The sequence below is a fragment of the Muntiacus reevesi genome, chromosome 4 (genome assembly GCF_963930625.1).
Source record: "Muntiacus reevesi chromosome 4, mMunRee1.1, whole genome shotgun sequence".
Taxonomy (NCBI): Eukaryota; Metazoa; Chordata; class Mammalia; order Artiodactyla; family Cervidae; genus Muntiacus; species Muntiacus reevesi.
In genome coordinates this window covers 145,585,017-145,605,864 of record NC_089252.1, presented here as the reverse complement: position 1 = coordinate 145,605,864, position 20,848 = coordinate 145,585,017, and the positions used below count along the sequence as shown (strand labels likewise).

At 43.8% G+C, this 20,848-nt stretch overlaps 1 protein-coding gene across 2 annotated transcripts in view; it reads left to right on the top strand.

Annotated features, from left to right (window-relative positions):
• The first annotated feature begins 1,221 nt into the window (after positions 1–1,221).
• The window catches only part of DIP2B (disco interacting protein 2 homolog B), a 223,070-nt gene continuing 203,443 nt past the window's right edge, over positions 1,222–20,848 (top strand). For both annotated transcript variants that reach the window (XM_065934424.1, XM_065934423.1), the window contains exon 1: positions 1,222–1,451. In XM_065934424.1, coding sequence (XP_065790496.1) covers positions 1,352–1,451 — 100 coding nt within the window. In that variant the 5' untranslated portion in view covers positions 1,222–1,351. The remainder of the gene's footprint in view (positions 1,452–20,848) is intronic.

The window sequence follows — 20,848 nt, the reverse complement described above, 5'->3', positions numbered from 1 at the left end:
ATCAGCATGGGAGGGGAAGAAAAATACTGGAATTCTATCAAACTGTATGGGGAAATTTGGTATTTACATAAAAGAGACAATACTATTAAAGAATGGCAATTTAAGGCAACTGTCCCAGTAGTTTGTGGTAAAAATACACACAGGTCTGGACTTCCCTGGCGGTACAGTGAACTCAAATCCGCCTGCCAATGCAGGAAGCATGGTTTTAAGCCCTGGTCTGGGAAGATTTTTACCTTCCATGGGCAACTAAAGCCCACGGCCCACAACTACTGAAGCCCAAGTGCCTAGAGCCTGCGCTCCACAACAAGAGAAGCCATTCAAAGAGAAGCCTGTGCAAGGCAATGAAGAGTAGCCCCATCTCATCCAACTAGAGAAAGTCAGCACACAGCAAGAAAGAGCAACCAAAAATTTAAAAATAAACACATAAGTAGTAAAAAATACATACAGGTCTGGATCTTTATGTTGAATTAAAATACTAATACTTTTGGAACACCTATTAATGATACATCGAGGATGATAAAAAGAAAAAGAAGACGAAGTTCTCCTTCTGGGAAGAGGTCAGAAGTCTAGGCGGGAGGACGCAGATTCTCCTCCTTCTGTCTTAAATGCTAGAACTGAAATAGAAACATAGCTTGCCAGGCTCTGCTGTCCATGGGATTCTCCAGGCAAGAATATTGGAGTGGGTTGCCATGCCCTCCTGCAGCGGATCTTCTGGACCCAGGGATTGGAACCTGAGTCTCTTACATGTCTTGCTTTGGCCGGCGGCTTCTTTACCAATTAGCGCCACCTGGGAAGCCCCTTAGACACAAAGAGCTCCTGGTAAATGTGACCCATTTACCACAGGAAGCCCCAGTGAAAAGACCTGCCTGAGTTCAAGTCATTATGAATGGGTGGTGTCAAATAGTCCGGGAAACGAAGCAAGGGACAAAAGCATACACTATTAAGTGCAGAGAACTGGAAAAAGCAAGGCTTGGGGCCCCTGAAAACTCCTTCCTCGCGAGTTCATAAAAGGTAAACAAACGTCCGGGTTCACAGCAACCCAGTGAGCCCATTTCGCTCGAGAGAAATCGTGGCAGCGGGCTTGGACTCGTAGTTTCAGGAATCTCCCAGTAGAGGGCGCCATCAGCCCGGGAGTCCGCCTCTTGACTCGCCTGCGGAGGCGGTGCGTCCTGGGTCCGGGGGCGGGGCCGCCGGGCTCACGTGACCCTTGCTCATGGCGGCGGCGGCAGCGGCGGCGCTGGAGGCGCTCGGCGGCCGGAGCCGGATCCTGTAGCCGGGGTGTGGGCCGCGTCAGTCCGTCCCTCCTTCGGCCCCCTCGTTTGTCTTCCGGAGTGTGGCTGGTAGAGCCGGGATGGCGGAGCGAGGCCTGGAGCCCTCGCCGGCTGCGGTGGCGGCGTTGCCGCCCGAAGTGCGGGCGCAGCTGGCGGAGCTGGAGCTGGAGCTCTCGGAGGGTAGGAGCCGGGCGAGGGAGCGGGCGCCCGGGCGCCGCTGCGGATCGCGGCGAGGGGAGACCAGGTCCCCACCGCGCGCCCTGGTGGCCGTGCGGGCAGAGGGGAGGAGCGTGCCGGAAATCTGGCCTGGGCTTCACGTGAAGGGTCGCTCTCCTCCCCTCCTACCCCGGAAAGTGGCTTTCCCTGTGGTTCATTGTGTTCTCTGGGAGGGAGAGAGCCGGGGCTGAGGGGAGAGGTCTTCCTCAGGCTCGGGCTGCTTCCGCGCTCCCTGCCCCCCGAAACCCCAGACAAAGCTGTGTCCTCCCGCTTCAGGCTTCTGCCCGGGCGCCGGGGCACGGTGGGGCGGGGTGGGGGTGAGGCCGCCCGCGGGGTGGCTGACAGCTTGCTCCTGTACTCTCTTCCAGGGGAGGGCCCCAAGCCTGTTTCAGCTCCCCTTCCCCCCTTCAGAAAGAGAGAGACACAGGGGAAATCCGCCAGCATTTCTTCTTCCTTGTTTAACAATGCGAGATGCCTCCCCAGTGACAGGAGTGAGATAGAAGCGGGGTGGGCCGTTGAGGGTCCTAAGGAGGCCAGAAGCAGTGGTATTAACCCAGAGAGAGGCACTCGGGGCGGCTTTTAGACCACCTTTGTCAAAAGGGTTCCCCCCCCCGCTCGGTGCCTGTATTCGGGCTGAATTTTCCGCATCTGATCACCTTTTGGAATCGTAGAAGAGGAAAGGAGAGAGGTGGCTACCGGTTACATGCAAATCCTGGCCGGCACGGTCTTTCTTTTGACAATGGATTGTTACAAGGACGCCTGGATTGGTTTTGAGAATTAGAAGAATGAAATAAATCGAGCCACTATTATTCGAGAAGTCCCTGGACAACAATGAGAGAAACGTTGCTCTGTTGTGGGCATGTGATCAGGCTTCTTGTGCAGTTGTGATCAGTTCTCCATAAAGTTCCTGTTTTTGTCACAGGCTGCCTCTGAGACAAAAGCAGCATTTTCTCCAAGCTTGATGTCAGTACTGTGGTGGTGCCCCCAGAGTTGCATATTCTTCTTGAGTTCTTTGCCAAAGGCCCTCTGTCTCCACTAGCATTTTTCAAGTGGATTAAAAATTGCTGATTGGAAAAGAAGAATGTGACAAGTTCCCGGGAGAGTTTTGACTTTTTGTTTACTTATCAGGGCATTCTCTCTACACACCCCTCCCCCCATCCTTTACAGTAAAAAACCAGAAGTAGATTTGAGTGTTATAAAGTCACTTGGGCATGGAGGGAAATAATTATTTTTAATAACCCTGTTAGGGTTTCCCAATATATAGGGAGGTGCCCTTTTCACTTGCACTCAATTTGCAACATATTATTTTTCAGTTAATCAGTTGGGAAGTTACTCTTTGGCCAGTCCCCAGTATCAGTTGTGTTGGATGAGTCTGTTTCTGTGAAATGTTCAGGGCATTGCTGTCTTGATTCTACCTCTCAAAATACCTCATTCTTCTAGACTAAAGCATTGTCATTCAGTCCATGATGACTTTCATTCAAATTGGACTTTTAAAGCAAGTTAGAGTAACACATCAGCTATCTTTGATTAGCTAGAAGGAGAGAAGTTTGGCTGGATGTTTGCGTCAGAGAGATTAAAAATAGGAGTTAATTGCTTTTACATGGAGAGGGAAATCCTGCAGGCTCCTTATTCTTGGTATATCTGCTTCCAGCTGATTACTGTTTACTTCTCTGGTTGTTTCTAGAGATGATTCCAAGGAACTGTTTCTAGGACTCATACTGGCTAGCTCACTTTTCTCTCCTTGAAGAAGGTGTGAAGCTCCTACAGACTGTAAGGCTAAGGCTTCAGCATTTTTCAGGACAAGTGCATGGTTTGTTTCCTGTTGCAGGATTGTTTTGGTTTGGCATGTGACTGAGATCTGAAATGGTTTCTTAAAGATTTGTACTACATTATCCGGTATTTCATCTCTTTTAGCGATGGAAAACTGGAAAAAATACAGTTGGAAAACCTCAGGCCTGCAGTGTCAGCATCTTGACCATCTGTTTGTCTCTCTTGCTTAAAGTACAGAGAATGGTTGACTGGAGAAGTAGGTAGACATTTTTAGGAATTCAAGTGAAGTTGAAACCACCCCCCCCCCCCCAAATCTATAGCCCAGTGTTATTTGTGATGTCTGTTAGCATATTTTGAAGGGACCTTTGTTTGTTTTACATCTTCTCTACAGTTACTGCTCTGGCAAAAGTACTTTTTTCTTTCGGGAAAAAGAGAGCTACTTTTAAGTATGTGTTTGCGTGTGTGGTTGGCTTTGGTGCTCTCATTCCTCGATTTTATGCATTTTTCTCGGTTCAGGCTGTAGTGGGTCCTAATTATAGCGGTTGCCTGAGCTGTATGCCGTTAAAGAATTTTCTTTGTGCTCACTTGTGTTTTCAGCTGCAGGCCTGGGCCGCAGATGAGCCAGCTCTGCCGGAACGCAGGTTGTGCCTCCCTGGGCCGTTTGCCGCAGAGCGCGCCGCAGAGCCAGCGCTGTGGCTGCCGCTCCGCTCGGGCAGGTCACTGGACTTGGTACTTCAAGCCGCCTGCTTTCGCAGCAGGAAGAACAGGCCAGCACTGTCCGGAGAAGCACTGAGAATTGAACTGGCACCTAGTCACAAGCTTTTCTGTAGACTAATTGAATAGATAGAAGGTTTCTATAAGTATTCTCATAACTGAAATTTTTTCATGACCTACATGTCCTGTTATATTGTTTATATATTTGGCAATGAGCTCTGTTGTCTGAACTTAAATCATATGTTTTAGACAAATGTATGCACATAAAATAACACTAATGATGGGAATTTGTTTAAATTTGTCTGATAATATGTTGTATTTGTGTTATGATTTGATATGTTATGTCATTTGAGCCTCACTTTTTTTTTTATTTAACAGAAGGGAAAACCAAGACTCAGAAAGGTTAAGTGTTTTGTCAGTGAGTATTAGCTGCTCCCTAATTAGTGCCAATAGCTTAAGCTGCCATATTATTATGGCATCTGCTATCATTGTATGACTTAAATATCTGAATAGTTATTGCACAAGCTATTAAGTCTAATTTTTACTTTAAGCAAATGCTACAAAACAGTTGTACGCCGGGACTTCCCTGGTGGTCCAGTGGCTAGAACTCCAGGCTTCCCGTGCAGGGACCCAGGATCGATCCGAGAGCAGGGAACTAGATCCTGTGTACTACAGCTAAGACCTCGTGCAGCCAAATAAATACTAAAAAAAAATAATAACTTTTATTAAAAAAAAAACTTGTATGCCATAATTCTAAAGAGTCTTATTGTCTTTCTGAAATCTCTTTAAAAATCTGTCATTCACTTATTTGATTGGCAGACATTTATTTTCTGCTTACTGTGTGCTCAGGACACAGGGTTAGCAGGGTACTGTGTTAGCTTTCAAAGAGCTCTGAGTCCGAAAGGGAAATTACTTAAAAATGCCAGCAAAACAGTTCATGAGACCAAAGGGTACTTAAGAGTTTGTACAGAGACTGCCTTCTAAGAAAAGAGGAAACTGTCTGCTTTATCGCTGTGAAAAAGAAACAGCACAGAACCAGAAGTACAGAACTGGACGCTGGTAGAGGGGGCTGTGATTAGCTTGGCAAAGCTCAGTCCTAAGCGTGAAGGAAGGAAGGCTGGCTGTGGTATCTCGAGGAGGGGGTGGGGGTGGGAGCCTTTCTGCCTGAGAACAGTCCCAGGGTGACAACTGGAAAGGTATTTAAGATAAAATAACACTTGCAGGAAGGGATCCTCCCTTTGCTTGTTTGAACACTTCTCTCAGCACACACACAACAGACCCAGACGCATCCTCCCTTTCTCCTGTCTGTTTCATCACATAACTCAGGGTCCTCAAAGCGGGGTACAGGCCGGCCTTGAAGGTGGAGGGTTAAGACACGGCCGCTTCCTAAGGGTTGAAGTGCACCCCAGTAGAAGTTGGGCAGAGGACTTGAAGAGGAAAGGGGAAAGATGCTGAATTGAGATTGTGCTGCAGTCTCCAAGCTGGGAGTTTAGAATTAAGCTACCAGAGAACTGGTGAATCCTTCTTGCTTTACTTATCATGGAAAAGTGTGGCCACTCCTCAAATATGTAGCATAGTCATGAATTCACAAGAAACACCTTTATCAGAAAGTGACATCTAAGCAGTTGTCTCTTCTAGTGTTAGAAGTACTAAGGAAGGCATGTTTGTGGGTTTTTGAATAACCCAAACCGGGCATTAGCCAAGTGGTTTATTCTCAGGAACTTGTGTATCTTTTTTTTTTTTTTTTGGTGGGCTGTACTCAGCTTACGTTGGAACGCTTCTTTAGGAATTGCTCATCAGAGCCTGTGACACATAGCTCTGCAAACCCTGATGGTGGCAGTTTTTAATTCTTTGAGGGTAGAGTTTCATTTTGTAGGTCACTCGGTGTCAAGTAGAGAAAAGCTGGTGGATGTTCTCTTGGAGTCCAAACTAGCTGTGAATGAAAAAAATTAGAGTGATTGTAAATAGGTTTTATTTTTGACTGTCAAAAAGCTAGAATGGTGGTAAACCGGTTTTGAGGGGAGTTCCAGAAAGTAGTGACAGACAAACTCATTGGAAGGATGATTCACTTTACTGTAAAGGATGGCGCTTGTTTAGACATTCTAGTTCTATGTACTGACATTTTGAAAAATTTATCTCGCCGTTTGACAGTCCCATAACATTGAGGGGAGTTTTTGAACAAGAGAAATCTCTAATCCTTCCCTCTTAGCACAGTGCTTGATGGCAGCTTTCTTTCCTGGTCTCTGTGCGGATTAGCGCCTCGGGGTTGAAAGTTCAGATGATTGGCTAAAAAGGGCCTTCATATGTTTGTATCATAATGATTACAGTCCTTCACGGTTCTCATGATTAATCAGGAATGCTCTTTGAAACACTCCTTCCTGCTCCTCTGCACCATTTCTCACAGTTCTTTAAGAATTAGTTGAAGTTCTACCTTTTTTCTAAACCTGCCCCTGACGACTGTGAGCTCTCTTGCTCCAAACCTTACATCATTTACATTTTTACCAGTCATAGGTTTTTTAAATTATATAAGTTGTTTTTCATTTCACCTCAGTGTAAACTCTTGCAGAGGTCATTCTTTAAGTCCTTTAAACAACTGCTGACCAATTTCTTTCTTATGAGTGCAGTAAATTTTTGCTCACCTCATTTAGATGTGAATTGAAACATAAAGTCTCTGTCTTGGGGATTTGATCTTGGCACGAGGCAGGGTTGTATGATCATTTGAGGAGTGTGGGCTTCGGCATCTGGTGGGCTGGCATCCAAGTCCTGGCTTTCACTCAGCTCTCTGACCTTGGACGGACTGCCTAACCTCCCTTGTTTTAGTTTCTTACATTCTTAAATAGGAACAGCAACTTAACCTGATTAGAGTTGTAAGGTGGTTTAAAAAGAGATCCTAGGAAAACAGCTGAGCGTGGTGTGTGCATGCAGTTAGTGCTGCGTATGTGTAATCTTTATTGTTTCTGATAGTGAAGAGATGCGTAAGTGACTTGGCTGTTTTTAATATCTTCTGTTACTTAGCAGAATATGGTTATGTTTGAAGTGATGAATGGAATCAATTTGTGTAATTCTTTTCTGTAAGTAAGACTTGACTCCTCCATCAGTTGCTCCTGTCGGCACCCTCTACCCTTGTTCAACACGTGTTGAGTCACGGCAAGCAGTTGACTAGAGCAGAAAAGAGTAGCTGGTTTGTTTCACACAGGCATCTGGCATGTGTGCATTTCCAAGCCTGTAGGTTCCGGCAAATGGCTCTGACATTTAAGCATGGTTTCTTAGATTCAGCCGTCTCCAAGCTGTGAAAAGGCACATGTGGATACTCAGCCTTCACTTGCGTTTTGACTCTTCTTATTCCTCCATTTGTCCTTAGTGAACAAATCTTTTGAATTCCTCCTTCAAAACTTTCCTTGCATCCACTTTTCCTTTGAGTTGCGTTTATCTCCAGCCTTGCTCAGTCCTTTGTCTTTAGACCTAAGAGTCAGCTCTAGATTGATCTTTTTTTTTTTATCTTTTAAAAACACTGCTTTGATCTGAAACCATTGGTAAATCCAAGACTCTGTAACTCATTGTTTTTAAATTCTGAGATTTGCGAAAGCAGGGATGGTCTTCTGTATCCTTTATGCCTAGAGTCTAACTGAGTGCTTTTATGCACATCAAATAGTCCATCTTTCTTGGTAACTATGTCATAGATGTTTAAGTAAAAGTTTTTCATGTTTTTGTGGTTTTTTTTTTTTTTTTAAATATTTATTTGTCTGCACTGGGTCTTAATTGTGGCATACAGGTTCTTTGGTTGTGGCATGCAAACTCTTAGTTGAGTTTGATCTAGTTCCCTGACCAGGGGTCGAACCCAGGCCTCCTGCTTTGACAGCACGGAGTCTTAGCCACTGGACCGCCAGGGAAGTTCCTCATATACTTGTGTTTATAGTGAATAAGTCACCTTCCCTTGTGAATGCTCTTCTGTGAACAGAATATCTTCTGAAAGGCCGTTTCTTTGCAATTCTGTAGCATCACAGCTGACAGGATCTTTGGATACGTGGGTTGGCTTTAGTGGACCTGGAAATGCTGAAGTCATGTGTAGAATTTTGGGTGTGCTTCTATGCCTTTTTGGGAGCAGAGTCTCCAGATTCCATCAGTTTCTTACAGCGGACTGTGAAGCAAAGTTAAGAACCAAATCTGTGGACTTCCCTGGATGTCCAGTGGTTAAGAATCTGCCTGTTAACTCAGGGCACATAGGTTTGATCTCTCGTCTGGGAAACTAAGATCCCACATGCCGTGGGGCAACTAAGTCCATGTGAGTAGAGCCCATGCTCCGCAACGAGAAGCCATGACAGTGAGACCTCTGCACTGCAATGAGTAGGCCCCGCTTGCCGCAACTAGAGAAAGCCCACACATAGCATTGAAGACCCAGCACAGCTAATAAATAAATAAATAAATAATATTGGTGGGGGGGGTGGAAAGAAGGCAGCAAAGGAGAATGGCTGCTAACTTAGCCCCTCCTTCCCACTGTGCTTTAAAAAAAACCAACCAACTCTGTATGACCAGTTTTCATTATTACTAGTTGGTAAGGGGGGCCAGACTCCCTGAGCCTCTCTCTTCAACACTCACAAATTTATCTCTTTCAGTTCCCACGTTTCCTTTTTTCTCAGAGTTCCCTTTCCTTCTTTTCTCAGAGGAAGAGCTGTCACCCTCCGGTTCTGCAACTTATCCCTCTGACTGTGCTCTTAGTCCCATCCCTTCTCTTCTGGGATCTTGGGATCTTACTTTATTGATTGCTCTATTCATTTGCAGTCTTCTGTCTGTCTTTTCCTCTCATCTTTAGCCTCTCACTTAACGCTTGACTCCTGGCTCCTTCGCTTCAGCCTATGAAAGTACTAAAGTTTCTCTCATCTTAAGAAAAGCATCTTCCCACAGTCCTTTGTTGGAACCTGTTTGCCCTTGCGTACTGGTGTTCTCCTCCTCTCATAGATCCTTTATTTCTTACTTTTGCTCACTCTTCAGTCCATTGCTTTTTCCTCATCAAGCCTCCGAAACAACTGTTTCCAAGGCCACTAGTGACTTCTGATTTCAGACTGAAAAGGACCCACAGTATACAGCATCTTTCTCTGCAGCATTGGATACCATGCTCCATTATCTTTATAGGAAACTTCCTTCTTCCTTAGCTTTTATGGGGTCATGTCCTTCCATCTCCCTAAATGTTCCTCCTTCAGCTCTCTCTCGGGCTTCTTTTTCTTTCTCCCAGTGTGGGTGTTCCTGTATCGTCATTAGCCTTCATCTCACTTCACATACACTTGCTAAGTGATTGCACCGATGCCCAGGGCTTCACTCTCTTGGCTGGGAGATGGCTTTCTAGTCTGTATCTTTAGTCTTGACTCCCATCTGCTGCCTTGATTCCCATTGATTCCCCCTAGACAGCTGTAACTTAGTAGATCCTAAACTGTACTCCTTGTTTCAGGCTGCTCCACAAATACTTGGGGGTCATCCTTAACTTCTAATGAGTCAGTAAGTCCTGTCGATTCTGCTTCCTGCCCTCCATCAACATTGTTTCTGCCTCTGTTTAGGCTCTTACCATCTTTTGCTGAGACTGTTGGCAGTAGTCTCCTAACTTGTCTGCCTGCCTTCAGTCTCTTTTCCCGCCTAGTCATCCTTCTCTATTCTGAGATAGAATGATCATCCTGAAACACAGATCTCATTGTGTCCTTTTGCCTGAAAATTTTTTTTTGGCTTCCTCTATCCACAGGATAAAATCCAGGCATCTTTTGTGTATCAAGACCTTTTTACCCTCCTTCCTCTGCCTTCCACAGTTTTGCTCTTGTCTCTAGCCATGCTGAACGACTTGGCCTTCCCTGAATGCATGGTACTTTTTCACTTCCATGCCATTGTGTTGTAGGGGGCTTCTCAGGTGACTTAGTGATAAAGAATCCACTAGGCGATATGGGTTTGATCCTGGGGCAGGAAGATTCCCTGGAGTAGGAAATGGCAACCTACTCCAGTATTCTTGCCTGGAAAATTCCATGGACAGAGGAGACTGGAGGGCTGCAATCCGTGGGGTCACAAAGAGTCAGAGATGACTGAGTGAGCACGCACGTCGTTGTGTTGTACGCGTCACCCTTCTCTGAGAAACGCCCACTCTGACATACTCTTCCCTTTTCCTGCCTGGTTGACTTCTTCTCCACTCAATTTCCTGTAAGACGCCAACCTTTCGTAAGCTCTCTTAAGAAGTTAAGGTCTCTGTATAAGTAACCATCAATTACTGAGTGCTTATTATGTAACAGGGTTTATAAACTGTATACCTGCCAAGCCAGGTAAGTAGGTGCTGAATAAATTGCTCCTATTATCATGATGAGGAGGGAACTGAGCTAACAAGAAGCACCTGAAGCTTGAGAGGCATGCAGGGTGTGCCAGAGCCGCCCGTTACACATGACCTGGTCTTTCCCCTTCTCCCTGCCAGCAGCAGCAACATCTGATGTGAGTGGCAAAGGAGAGAGAACACAGCTGGGTTCGAGTCCTGTCTCCCCTGCTTACTCTGTGACCTTGGACAAGTCTTTGAAGTGTGCTTCTAATCCTAACAACTCCTAAAGATCGTGTGTTGTTTCCATTCTGTAGAGACTTGTTAAGGAACGTGAAGTCTGGAAGTACAGTGTGCTGGGGTTGGAACCCAGGTCGGCTTGGCTCCAAAACCCATGGTGTTTCCATACTGGTTCCATCTCTCTGAATCACGTTGTTTCAAGTAATTTCAGCAGAATTCTCTTCCATCTTAACTCTTGGGCCCCCTTTTCTTAGGATACAGTGTCTTTGGTGTTTGGGAGTAGGGCTCCCTGGAGAGAAAGAATGGAAATGTTCCATCTTATTCTAGGAGAAATAGATAGGAATAGGAGTGAGGTTATTCTTGACCTTGCTTTGCCAGAACTCTGGGGAGTTAGCACTCTAAAATGTGTTTGGAGAAGTTCCATCAGCCTAACTTCTGGCAAGGTGTGACTGCTTTATTTCTTAAAAGAACTAAAGATATTGGGTAAAATCCCTTCAAGATTGTGTATCTGTAAAGTAAGAGATAATTTTATGTACTTATAATTTGATATGAAATTAATTTTTCTTCCTTGAATTGAGATGGGGATGATGAAAAGCTGAAAAGGGGAAATCCAGAAAGAAAATATTTGGAATGCTATACAGGTCAACCCTAAATGAAAGCCCACAGGACGTCTTTGAAAGGTCCTTGTGTCCTGGACTTGTTTTTTTCTGAGCTTCAGGTTGAGTATTGTGGTTCTGTTCTGCTTCAGAAAGAATTTTTAGTTTTGCTTTATTTTTTTCCTTAGGCTATTTATGTTTAATTTAAAAATTAATGTTTAAACTAATGTAGGTATTTCTGTAGATGACATATACTTTTAATTGATTTTTTGGGAGTTCTCTTTTTTTTATGAAGGAATAGTGCTCTAATATCCCTTTTTTTTTTTTAGAGGATTCTTGTTTTTAGGGATAGATTAAAGTGGCTGTAGGATTTTCTTTCTTTCTTCTTAAGGACCTTGGGTTATGTTGTCTCAGTTTATTCATAGGCTGGAACCTTGTGGGTTTTAACTTAGGTCAGACATTCTAACTTAGGTCAGACATGAATGCATTATGGTGTTGGCCATTCTTGTCAGGAATCGTTAGGAGAAGCTTCTGATAGTCTCTTGTTTAGTTGATCTGTGACTTTTTTAAAAATTGAGATGTAATTGACATACAACATTATATTTATTACTTTCTGGAGTATGACATAATGATTTGATATTTCTGTATGTTGGGAAATGATCACCTTAGTAAATCTCATTAACATCTATCACCATACAGAGTTTTCTTTCTTGTCTTAAAACTGTAAAGAGTTGTCATTCTTACTTTATTGGGCTTCCTTTCTGGTTTGGAGAAACTTTCATTTTTAAATTGAACATGTAGCAAAACCTCTGGTGAGTTTTCCTCCCGTGGTTCTTTGCTTACTGTTTTCTTCAAGGAGACCAAGGGGAGTCCTAGAAGAGAACTTCCTGTTTAAAGAAAAGACAGCTTCCTCATTTGTTGGTTCTCTGAACTCTTTAACTTCTAATGTTACTCATATATTTTAGCTATTTTTCAGATGATCTGAAAGTTACTGTATGATCATTTGCATAAATACTGTCATCTCCCTTGGTAAGGTGCTGGAGGACAGCCCACGGCATCCTCCAGCATAAGTGTTTTTCAGTACCTATTCCGCCAGTGAATGAATCTAGACTCTGTCCTCAACCTCCCTATCTGTTCTTCTTTCCTTTTAAGTATCTGACAGACTCTTCTGTTACAGTTAGACTTGTTTGCTCACCCTTTTCCTCAAACAGCTCATTCCTATCTCTGTACCTTTGCAGTGATTATTTTCTTTGTCAGGGCTGCCTTTTCTCCTCCTGAAATTTACCTGTGGTTTCAGGGCCTGATTAGATGGCCTTTTCATCATGAAACTGGCTGACACTTTAGTCCATATTAATTTCTTCTGTTTTAGGCTATTGTATTCAGTAACAGTTTAACACTTAACTGACAGCTTTATTTGTTTTGTTGATGTTGTTTTTGCCTCTGCAGTTAGACTTTATTTTTTCTTAATTGATTAATTACTGTTACTGTTTTTCTGCTGTGCCAGCTTTTCTCTGGTTGCGGCTAGCAGGGGCTGCTCTCTCGCCGTGTGCAGTGCGTGGGGTCCTCATTTCGGTGGCTTCTCTGGTGCAGCCGGGCTCTCGGGTGCACACGCGTCAGTGGTTGCGGCTCCCGGGCTCTAGAGCACAGCTCATGGCCTTAGCTGCTCCGAGGCGTGTGGAATCTTCCGGTATCAGGGATTGAACCCGTGTCTCCTGCGTTGGCAGGCAGATTCTTTACCACTGAGCCACCAGGGAACCCCCTGCAGTTAGACTTCAGATTTTGTGAGTGTAATGACAAGGTTTTCTACCTTTTGGAACTTGTAAGTTGCTGAACATATCATTATATCAATAAAGATGTAATGAGCACATTTGTTTACAGGATCTAGTGAGAGATGCATAAAAGGCAGGTTCCCTGCTTTCAAGGAGCTTTCAATCTAGTAGCTTCCTTAGAAGTATTAATTTAAAGTAATTGTCTTTTGAGTGAGCACTTACAAACTTTTTTTTTTTTTTTTTAACACTTGAGTGGTAAGAAAGCCTTTAAACAACTCCATTTGAAATCATTTTGGGAAAGTGGTAGCTTGAGCACATCACTGCTGCCCTCTTTTTAAAACTCGGTTCAAGTGAAATAACAATTTCAAAGCTTAGAACAAAAATACTAAGAATTGGAATGGAAACTCATGAAAGTGGGAGGACTTGAAGGATAGATCCAGGAAGCCAAAAATGCAGATAATAAGAATTTTAGGGGAGATAACTAGTAGAAGAAAAATTCCCTGAGACAAAAAAGATTGCAGATTGAAAAAGATCAAAGATTGACTGAGTTCACTCTCTTCCAGGCAAGATGGATGAGAAAAGGCACAAATCTAGGCATATTCTGATAACATTTCTGAATTCAGTGATGAAGGGAAAAAAATTCTACAAACTCAAAAAAGGATAAAGATACAAAAAAAAGGTAAAACTACAATAAAATCGGCTGTTCTCATTTGCAACACTATAGTCATGGTGTAAGAAGCAAACTAGTTAGAGAAAAGTTCTACACTACCAAAATCTTACATGCAGTCTAAATACTGTTCACCTTTCAGGAAAAGAAAGCTCTATGTGGGTGTGCAAGAATTGACATTAAATCACCCATAGACTTGAATCTGAGCAATATACTCTAATCAAACATAATAATTTCCTTTCCTCGAAACAGTGATGGACAACGGACTTTGAAATATGTATATATATCATGTGCTATACCAATGTGCTGTTGTTACTGTAAGTTACATACTACATATATGTATATATATAAAATTACATACATTGAGAGTAACAAGAAATGTGTAATATAAATGGTAAGTAAGGATCTTTGAAATTAAAGAGACATATCGAAAGAGAAAACCTTGTTGTCTGAATGAAATATTCTAAATGATTCCTGCAAAACTCAGACATCAAGGGACAGGGTGGTATGGGGGCGAGAGGGAACTCAAAGCATTCTTTGGTATCTTTAGAATGTTGGCAGGGGACGCATGGCAATGACCTGCCTTAATGAGAAGAATACTTCTTTTATAATGGTGTTAAAAAATTATAAAGTACTTCATGGAAAGGATCACAAGAAAGGTACAGGGTCTGTGTGAAGAAAATTGTTAAGTGTTAAGGATGATCTGAAAGAAGTGGAAATGCATACCATGTTCCTGGATGGGAAGACTAAATATATGTAAATTTAATGAAAATTAATTACAACTCCAATGGAGAGTTCTTCTGAAGGTAGGCAGTTAGGTAAAACAGTCTGTGTTCATGTGGAAGAATCAATGTTTTACAGTAGCCAAGAAAATTTAGACACACAATAGTGAGGTGGTCTTTGCTTTACCAGGCATTGAAACAGATTCTAAAATTATTAGTATCACACTTGAAGCAGTATGGTATTGACATTTGAATAAAGGATGAGCAAACAGAATAAGGTGTCCCAGTCCTTGTATGTATAAGAGAAATAATTATGAAAATATGTAAGTTTAGTAGAAAAGATCTTTCTTTAAGTTACAAATAATGCTTTTTATTATATAACTTCTTACAGTACTCACATTACAGAAGACAGAGCCTGACAGATTCGTGTTGCTGTCTAGACGCTAAGTCATGTCTGACTCTTGCAACTCCATGGTCTGTAGCCCGCCAGGCTCCTCTGTCCATGGGATTTCCCAAGCAAGAATACTGGAGTGGGTTACCATTTCTCCCTCCACAGTCTCTTAAAATAAATTAACCAGGGCTCCATAGGATATCAGAAATACTAATACTGTATTTATCTTTGATACTCTATTTATCCTGCCAAAAGGAGCACATTGGAAGCAGAGAGAAAAGTCTGTTCCTCATGCGTTGTCTTTCCAGTGCCTCTACAGGCAAAGCTTAACATCGTGGCGTTTGGCATAGGAAAAATATTTAAAGAGTTCATCTTAATTTTCACAGAGTAGGCAGTGAAGGGGAGATTTGGGTCTGAGAAGCACTTAGTTGATAACTGACACATTCTTGATTCCTCTCTTTTTTTCATTATAACAGTCCATATCTAGTCCATCAGTAAGTATTTTGGGTGCTCCCCTTGCATCTGCTTCCCTCTGTCTGCCTCGCCTGTCACCTCATCTCTGGCTTCCATAGCGCCTCACCTAGTGTCCCCTGCTTTCTTTAGTCTGTTTTCCACATGGCAGCTACAATCAGCTCTGTAAACTAAAATTAGATGCTCTTTCTTCCCTGCCTTACAACCCTTCAACAGATTCTGTCCTTTAAATGAAATTCCAGCATCTGTTTCATGGTCTACTCCTTCACACTCCGGTTCCCCCATCCAGGGTGCTTCAGCCACGCTCGCTGACTCTTCTTTCTCTCCTTCCACTTTTCCTCTCTCTCTCATGTCTTGTTTCCCTGTCTCTCTCTCCTTTCCTCCCTCCCTCCCATTCTCTCTTTCTTTCCTTTTTATTTATTTAGCTACTATTATTGAGTGCCCACTTTGTGCCACATGGGTACAGGCATCACAGCAGTGATTAAAAGAGCAAACGTCCTTGCCCCGGGACTTGCCAGGTGGTCCAGTGGCTAAGACTGTGCTCCCAAGGCAGGGGGTCCGGGTTCCATCCCTGATCAGGGAGCTAGATCCTGAATGCCGCAACTAAAGGTCCCCGCGTGCCCCAACTTAGACCCGATGCAGCTAAATAAATAAATATGAGAAAAAAAATCCCTGCCCTAAGGAGCTTGCATTCTGTAGGAATAGACAGAAATTAATAAGTAGATGAAATTAATAAGTACTTTATATTGCCTGTCAGATGGTAAAAATTTCAGTGGAGAGAAATTGCGAAGAGGAATAGAGAGTACTGGGCCGGTCAGTGGGTAGTTTACAATAGTCAGGGATGACTTCATTTGAAAATGACACTGGACCTGAGGGTGGAGAGACTCGCCCTCTGGATTCATCGCGCCTGTTCCTGCCCCCAGGCCTCTTTCCTTGCTTTTCTTCTGCCGAAATGCTCTGCCCCAAAGAGCTGTGCTTGGCTGACAGCTTTGCCTCCTTTCTGTCTCAGCTCAAAAGTGACCTTCTCAGAGATGTCTTCCCTTACCCCCCGAGTTTAAATGAGCAACTCCTGCCGCCTTGCTCCATCTCATCTTTTTTTTTTTTCACCCTGTTTAAAATTTTCAACGTAATGCCGCCATTTAAAATGATCTTGCTTGTGTATTTATTCATTATCTGGTTCTCCTCCAGTAAAATGGGAGTTTCCTGAGAGCAGAGACTTTGCTGTCTTGCTGCCTGCTGGATGCCCAGGGCCTAGAATAGAAGACACTCAGTCAACACTTGTTTGCAAACAGATGGGCTTTGCAGAGAGAAGATTCCAACAGGATTCCTTAGATGGTGACAGCTTTACTGAGTAAAGAAGTGTGAGCTCTGTCCAGGACCTCTTCTAGGAAGGGACAGGGACCCCTGTGGAAGCTGGCCAGGGCTGGAACTCAAGGGCCCATGATGTTTCCTGGCCCTGGATTCGTTTCTCACATTTGTTTTTTCTTTGTTTCCCTCACCTATTTATCTGCATGCTCTGATTCTCCATGTGCCTTTTTTTTTTTTTTTCTTTTTTTGGGCATGGGGGTCCATGTGCCTTTTACAGTTGGATGGTATGTGACAACCTTCCGTTTCATTAGCCTGCCTGCTATTTATTATGCAGAAGTGTATAGAAGACGCAGTGCCAAGCCTAGAAGAGCCTTGCGTGAGAGCCGGCAGCTGGAGCGGGCCCCTGAGCGTGTCTGCTCCCTGTGTGGGGTGGCGTCCACTTCTGTGTTGCCTTGTACTTGCTTGTATGTCGATTCCCTTTTGCTCTGCCTTGACCAGCCGTATTACTCACAGGAACTAATCTGAAGTGTAAGCTCATTGGATGCGTTTTTCTTTAGAATAGTGTAAACAACCTTCGTTTTGATTTAACTGGTCAGTATTGGTTGGAAAAAAACTAAATATTTCTCGTGTTTGGTTTTCCAGCCTCTTTTCTTGATTGCATTAAATCTTTTGCAAAACTGTTGGAAAACCAGGGAAGTGAAATATTTAGCCATATGGTAAATATTTGATTTGTTGAACTAAGTCAGACTCTTGGGTAATTTATCCTAGTTTATGCAAATTGTATGGGCCAGCTAGACTGCTGAAGGCATTCATAGGCCACCCATATTATGTCCACCTGTGTGCACACAACACTTTTTTCTTAGCTCCTAATGTTTTCTCCCAAGGGCTTCTTTGAGTTCCTATGTCCAAGATAGTATTCAAACATTAAATTTATTGTAATTTTATACATAGGATAAATATAATAAAAATCTCACATTCCATTTATTTATTATTCTGTCATCAACTTGAAGTATATCTTTGTGGCTGAGAAGAAGAGCTTCTGAAGCATCTTAATAATTTAAATTATCCTATTTCAATAAAGACAGAAATAAATATGACTTAGATGATTATCATCGGAGAAGGCAATGGCACCCCACTCCAGTACTCTTGCCTGGAAAATCCCATGGACGGAGGAGCCTGGTAGGCTGCAGTCCATGGGATTTCGAAGAGTCGGACATGACTGAGCGACTTCATTTTCACTTTTCACTTTTATGCATTGGGGAAGGAAATGGCAACCCACTCCAGTGTTCTTGCCTGGAGAATCCCAGGGATGGGGTCGCACAGAGTCAGACACGACTGAAGTGACTTAGCAGCAGATGATTATCATGTTGAAAACAAGACTAAAGTCATTATTACATGTTTACCAACCAAAGACCACCATTGTCAGGAGTAGTCAGTTGCTCAGAATTCTGAATTTGATTTGATTATTGTCTAACTTTTCCTTACAATTGTTGAAAAAAAAAGTTTTTCGTTAGAGGTGGTGTTTCTTTCCCCTTCAGCCCTTGCCAGTTTTAGTTTTCTGCTTCCTTCCCTATAAAATGTGGATAAAAATGCTCTCTCATAGGATTGATATGAGAACTAAATGAGTCAGTACATAAAAATACAGTGATTAGAGCAGTGCCCAGCCGGTGATAAGCACTATGAACCTTTCTTGTGCTGCTGTGGTATTTTAAATTTTCAAAACTTCATCCACGCAGAAAGTGAGATTAGTGAGTAGAATATATGAACCCAGATTAGGTTTCCAGCTCTATCTGAAACAGGATGGTAGTTGAAGCCATGAGAATACATGAGTTCACCCAGGAGAGGGGCTTGGGGTGAGCAGAGAGAAGTATTTCAGGCAGATCCCTAGGTATGCTAACATGCACAGAGGAAAGGAAAACCTGCAAAGACGGCCAGGAAGAAGTGGACGGTTAGTGAGAAAGCTGGAGAAGGAAGATCAGGAGAGTTAGGGGATCAGAAAGACAAAAGAGGGATTCCGATCAAATGTTGCTGCAGATTCAAGAATGGTGAGGATTGGATGGAGTCATGTATTTAGCCACTAGGTGATTTTTGAATTTAGTGAGAGTAGTTTTCATGCAGTGGCCCCAGATGACTCAGTACCTGCCAGTGCGGGAGATGAAAGGGATATGGGTTCGAGCCCTGGGTTGGGAGGATCCCCTGGAGGAGGAAATGGCAACCCACTCTTGCCTGGGAAATCCCATGGACAGAGGAAACTGGTGGGCTGCAGTCCACGGGATTGCAAAGAGTTGGACACGACTGAGCACCCATGCCCACATGGGAATTATGAGGTGAGGAGTGAATGGGAGAAAATAGATACATTTCAAAAACAAAACAGTGTTAGTAAATTTGACAGTCGTTAGGAGGGGCAGGACACAACAGTAGTTTTGTAGTTATTTGCAGAGGTTAAATATTGCAAACTCTCTCTGTTACATAATAAATGCCATAAAGAAGACATGTACAAATATGGAGGAAGCTCAGGCCAAGGGCATTCGTGTACCTGTGGCGTTTCTGAGGAGGATGCCCCAAAGGAGCATCGCTCAGGCTCAGAGTTGTCAGCTGGGTAGGAGTTTGATGGGGAGACTGAACAGGGAGGAGGGCACTTCAGTCTTGGAGGAAGGCGTGCGTTTTTGAGTCATTGGCGTGTGCTCAAGGAGTTAGGGTGTGAGTAGTCTCACTGCTAGAGCATGAAGAGTGAGCCTGGACAGGTGGGCAGGGCTGCGAGCGTGGCAGGGGTAGGTCTTAGAATCTTCTTTTTATCTTGTTGGTTCTTGCTTGTCAGTAGGAAATGGGCCAGGGGTACTCTAAACTGTGGGGTAAACCATGGTACATCTTGGGGTATCCAGCTGAAGTTTGGGAAAATTACTGCTATGTTGAAACATGAGTATATTATAATACAGTATTTAAAATCCAAGATAAAATATAATTTTAAATTACAAAAACATTTTTTCCGTAACAGTTGACTTCTTCAGACTGTGCCTCTTCTCACCCTCCACCCCCCATCACTTTCTTCAGGTCAAAGTTTAAAGAGCACCCATCTGCTTCATAGGGGATCGTTAAGGGAACTGTAAGCAGGAGTGGATGGCGTCTGTATCTGGTGGAGCTCAACCCAGAGGAGAATGGTTGAGTCTCCTGTGTCACATGGTGAGGGGTCACCGTTCTCACGGAATACAATGTCAGATGTCTTAAGTAGATACAGACAGTATAAGAGAGCAAGACAGGAATGGAGGATTGACAAGGTGGCTTCTGAAATGAGCTGGTGGCCTCTGTGGTGAGATTGAGGAAGAGGGAAAGAAAAGAGGTATTTAAAGAGAGAATCAATGAGACCAGTGTGGTGAAGAGGAGGGCATGCGATGTGTAGGAAAAACATTAAGTTGACGCCTTAGAAACCTAAGTTTCTGGCTTAGCACTTTGAGGGAAAGAGGGCGTCATTACCTAGTACAGAGAATAGGGGAAAAACAATTTGGAGTATGGGAGGAGATAAATTCGGTGTTCCTGGAACTTCCCTTGCAGTCCAGTGGTTAAAAATTCACCTTCCAATGCAAGGGGTGCAGGTTCAATCCCTGACCGTGGAGCTAGGATCCCATATGCCTTGCGGCCAGAAAACCAAAACATAAAACAGAAACAATATTCTAACAAATTTAATAAAGACTTAAAAAAAAAAAAAATTCGGTGTTCCTTAGTTGGAGAGATCTTTGGGCCCTGGGGGTAGAGATCTCTAGTGGACAGTGGGCTGTGTGCGTGTGGAGCTCTTTAGAAAGGCCTGGCCTCTTGACACACCCTCAGTGTTCCCAGGAGGCCGTCACTGGCAGTGGGGCCCACGGCATGACTGAGGCGGTCTGGGGGGAGCACAGGCAGTGAGGGAGCTACACACAGAGCTCTGGGGCGCTGCCCTGTAGTGGGGAGGCGGAAGAAAAAGAACCTGAGGAATGGTCAGAGAAGGCTCTTGAGAGTCCCTTGGACAGCAAGGAGATCAACCTAGCCAAGCCTGAAGAAAATCAACCCTGAATATTCATTGGAAGGACTGATACTGAAGCTCCAATACTTTTTAAATATTAAAAAAGAAAGAGAGTCATTCCTGATATCCTGAAGTCCCTCCAGAGGGCCTTGGAATCTCAAACTTCGCTGACTGATACAAAGAGCCAGCTCTTTGGAAAAGACCCTGAGGCTGGGAGAGACTGAGGGCAGGAGGAGAAGGGGTGGCAGAGGATGAGATGGTTGGATGGCATCACTGACTCAGTGGACGTGGGTTTGAGCTAACCCCGGGAGTTAGTGAAGGACAGGGAAGCCTGGCGTGCTGCAGTCCACGGGGTCGCAGAGCCCGATAGAACTGAGTGACTGAACAGTGTGCGGCTGAAGGGGGAGGAGTGTAGAGCAGCAGAGAATTTCAGGAAGCGCCT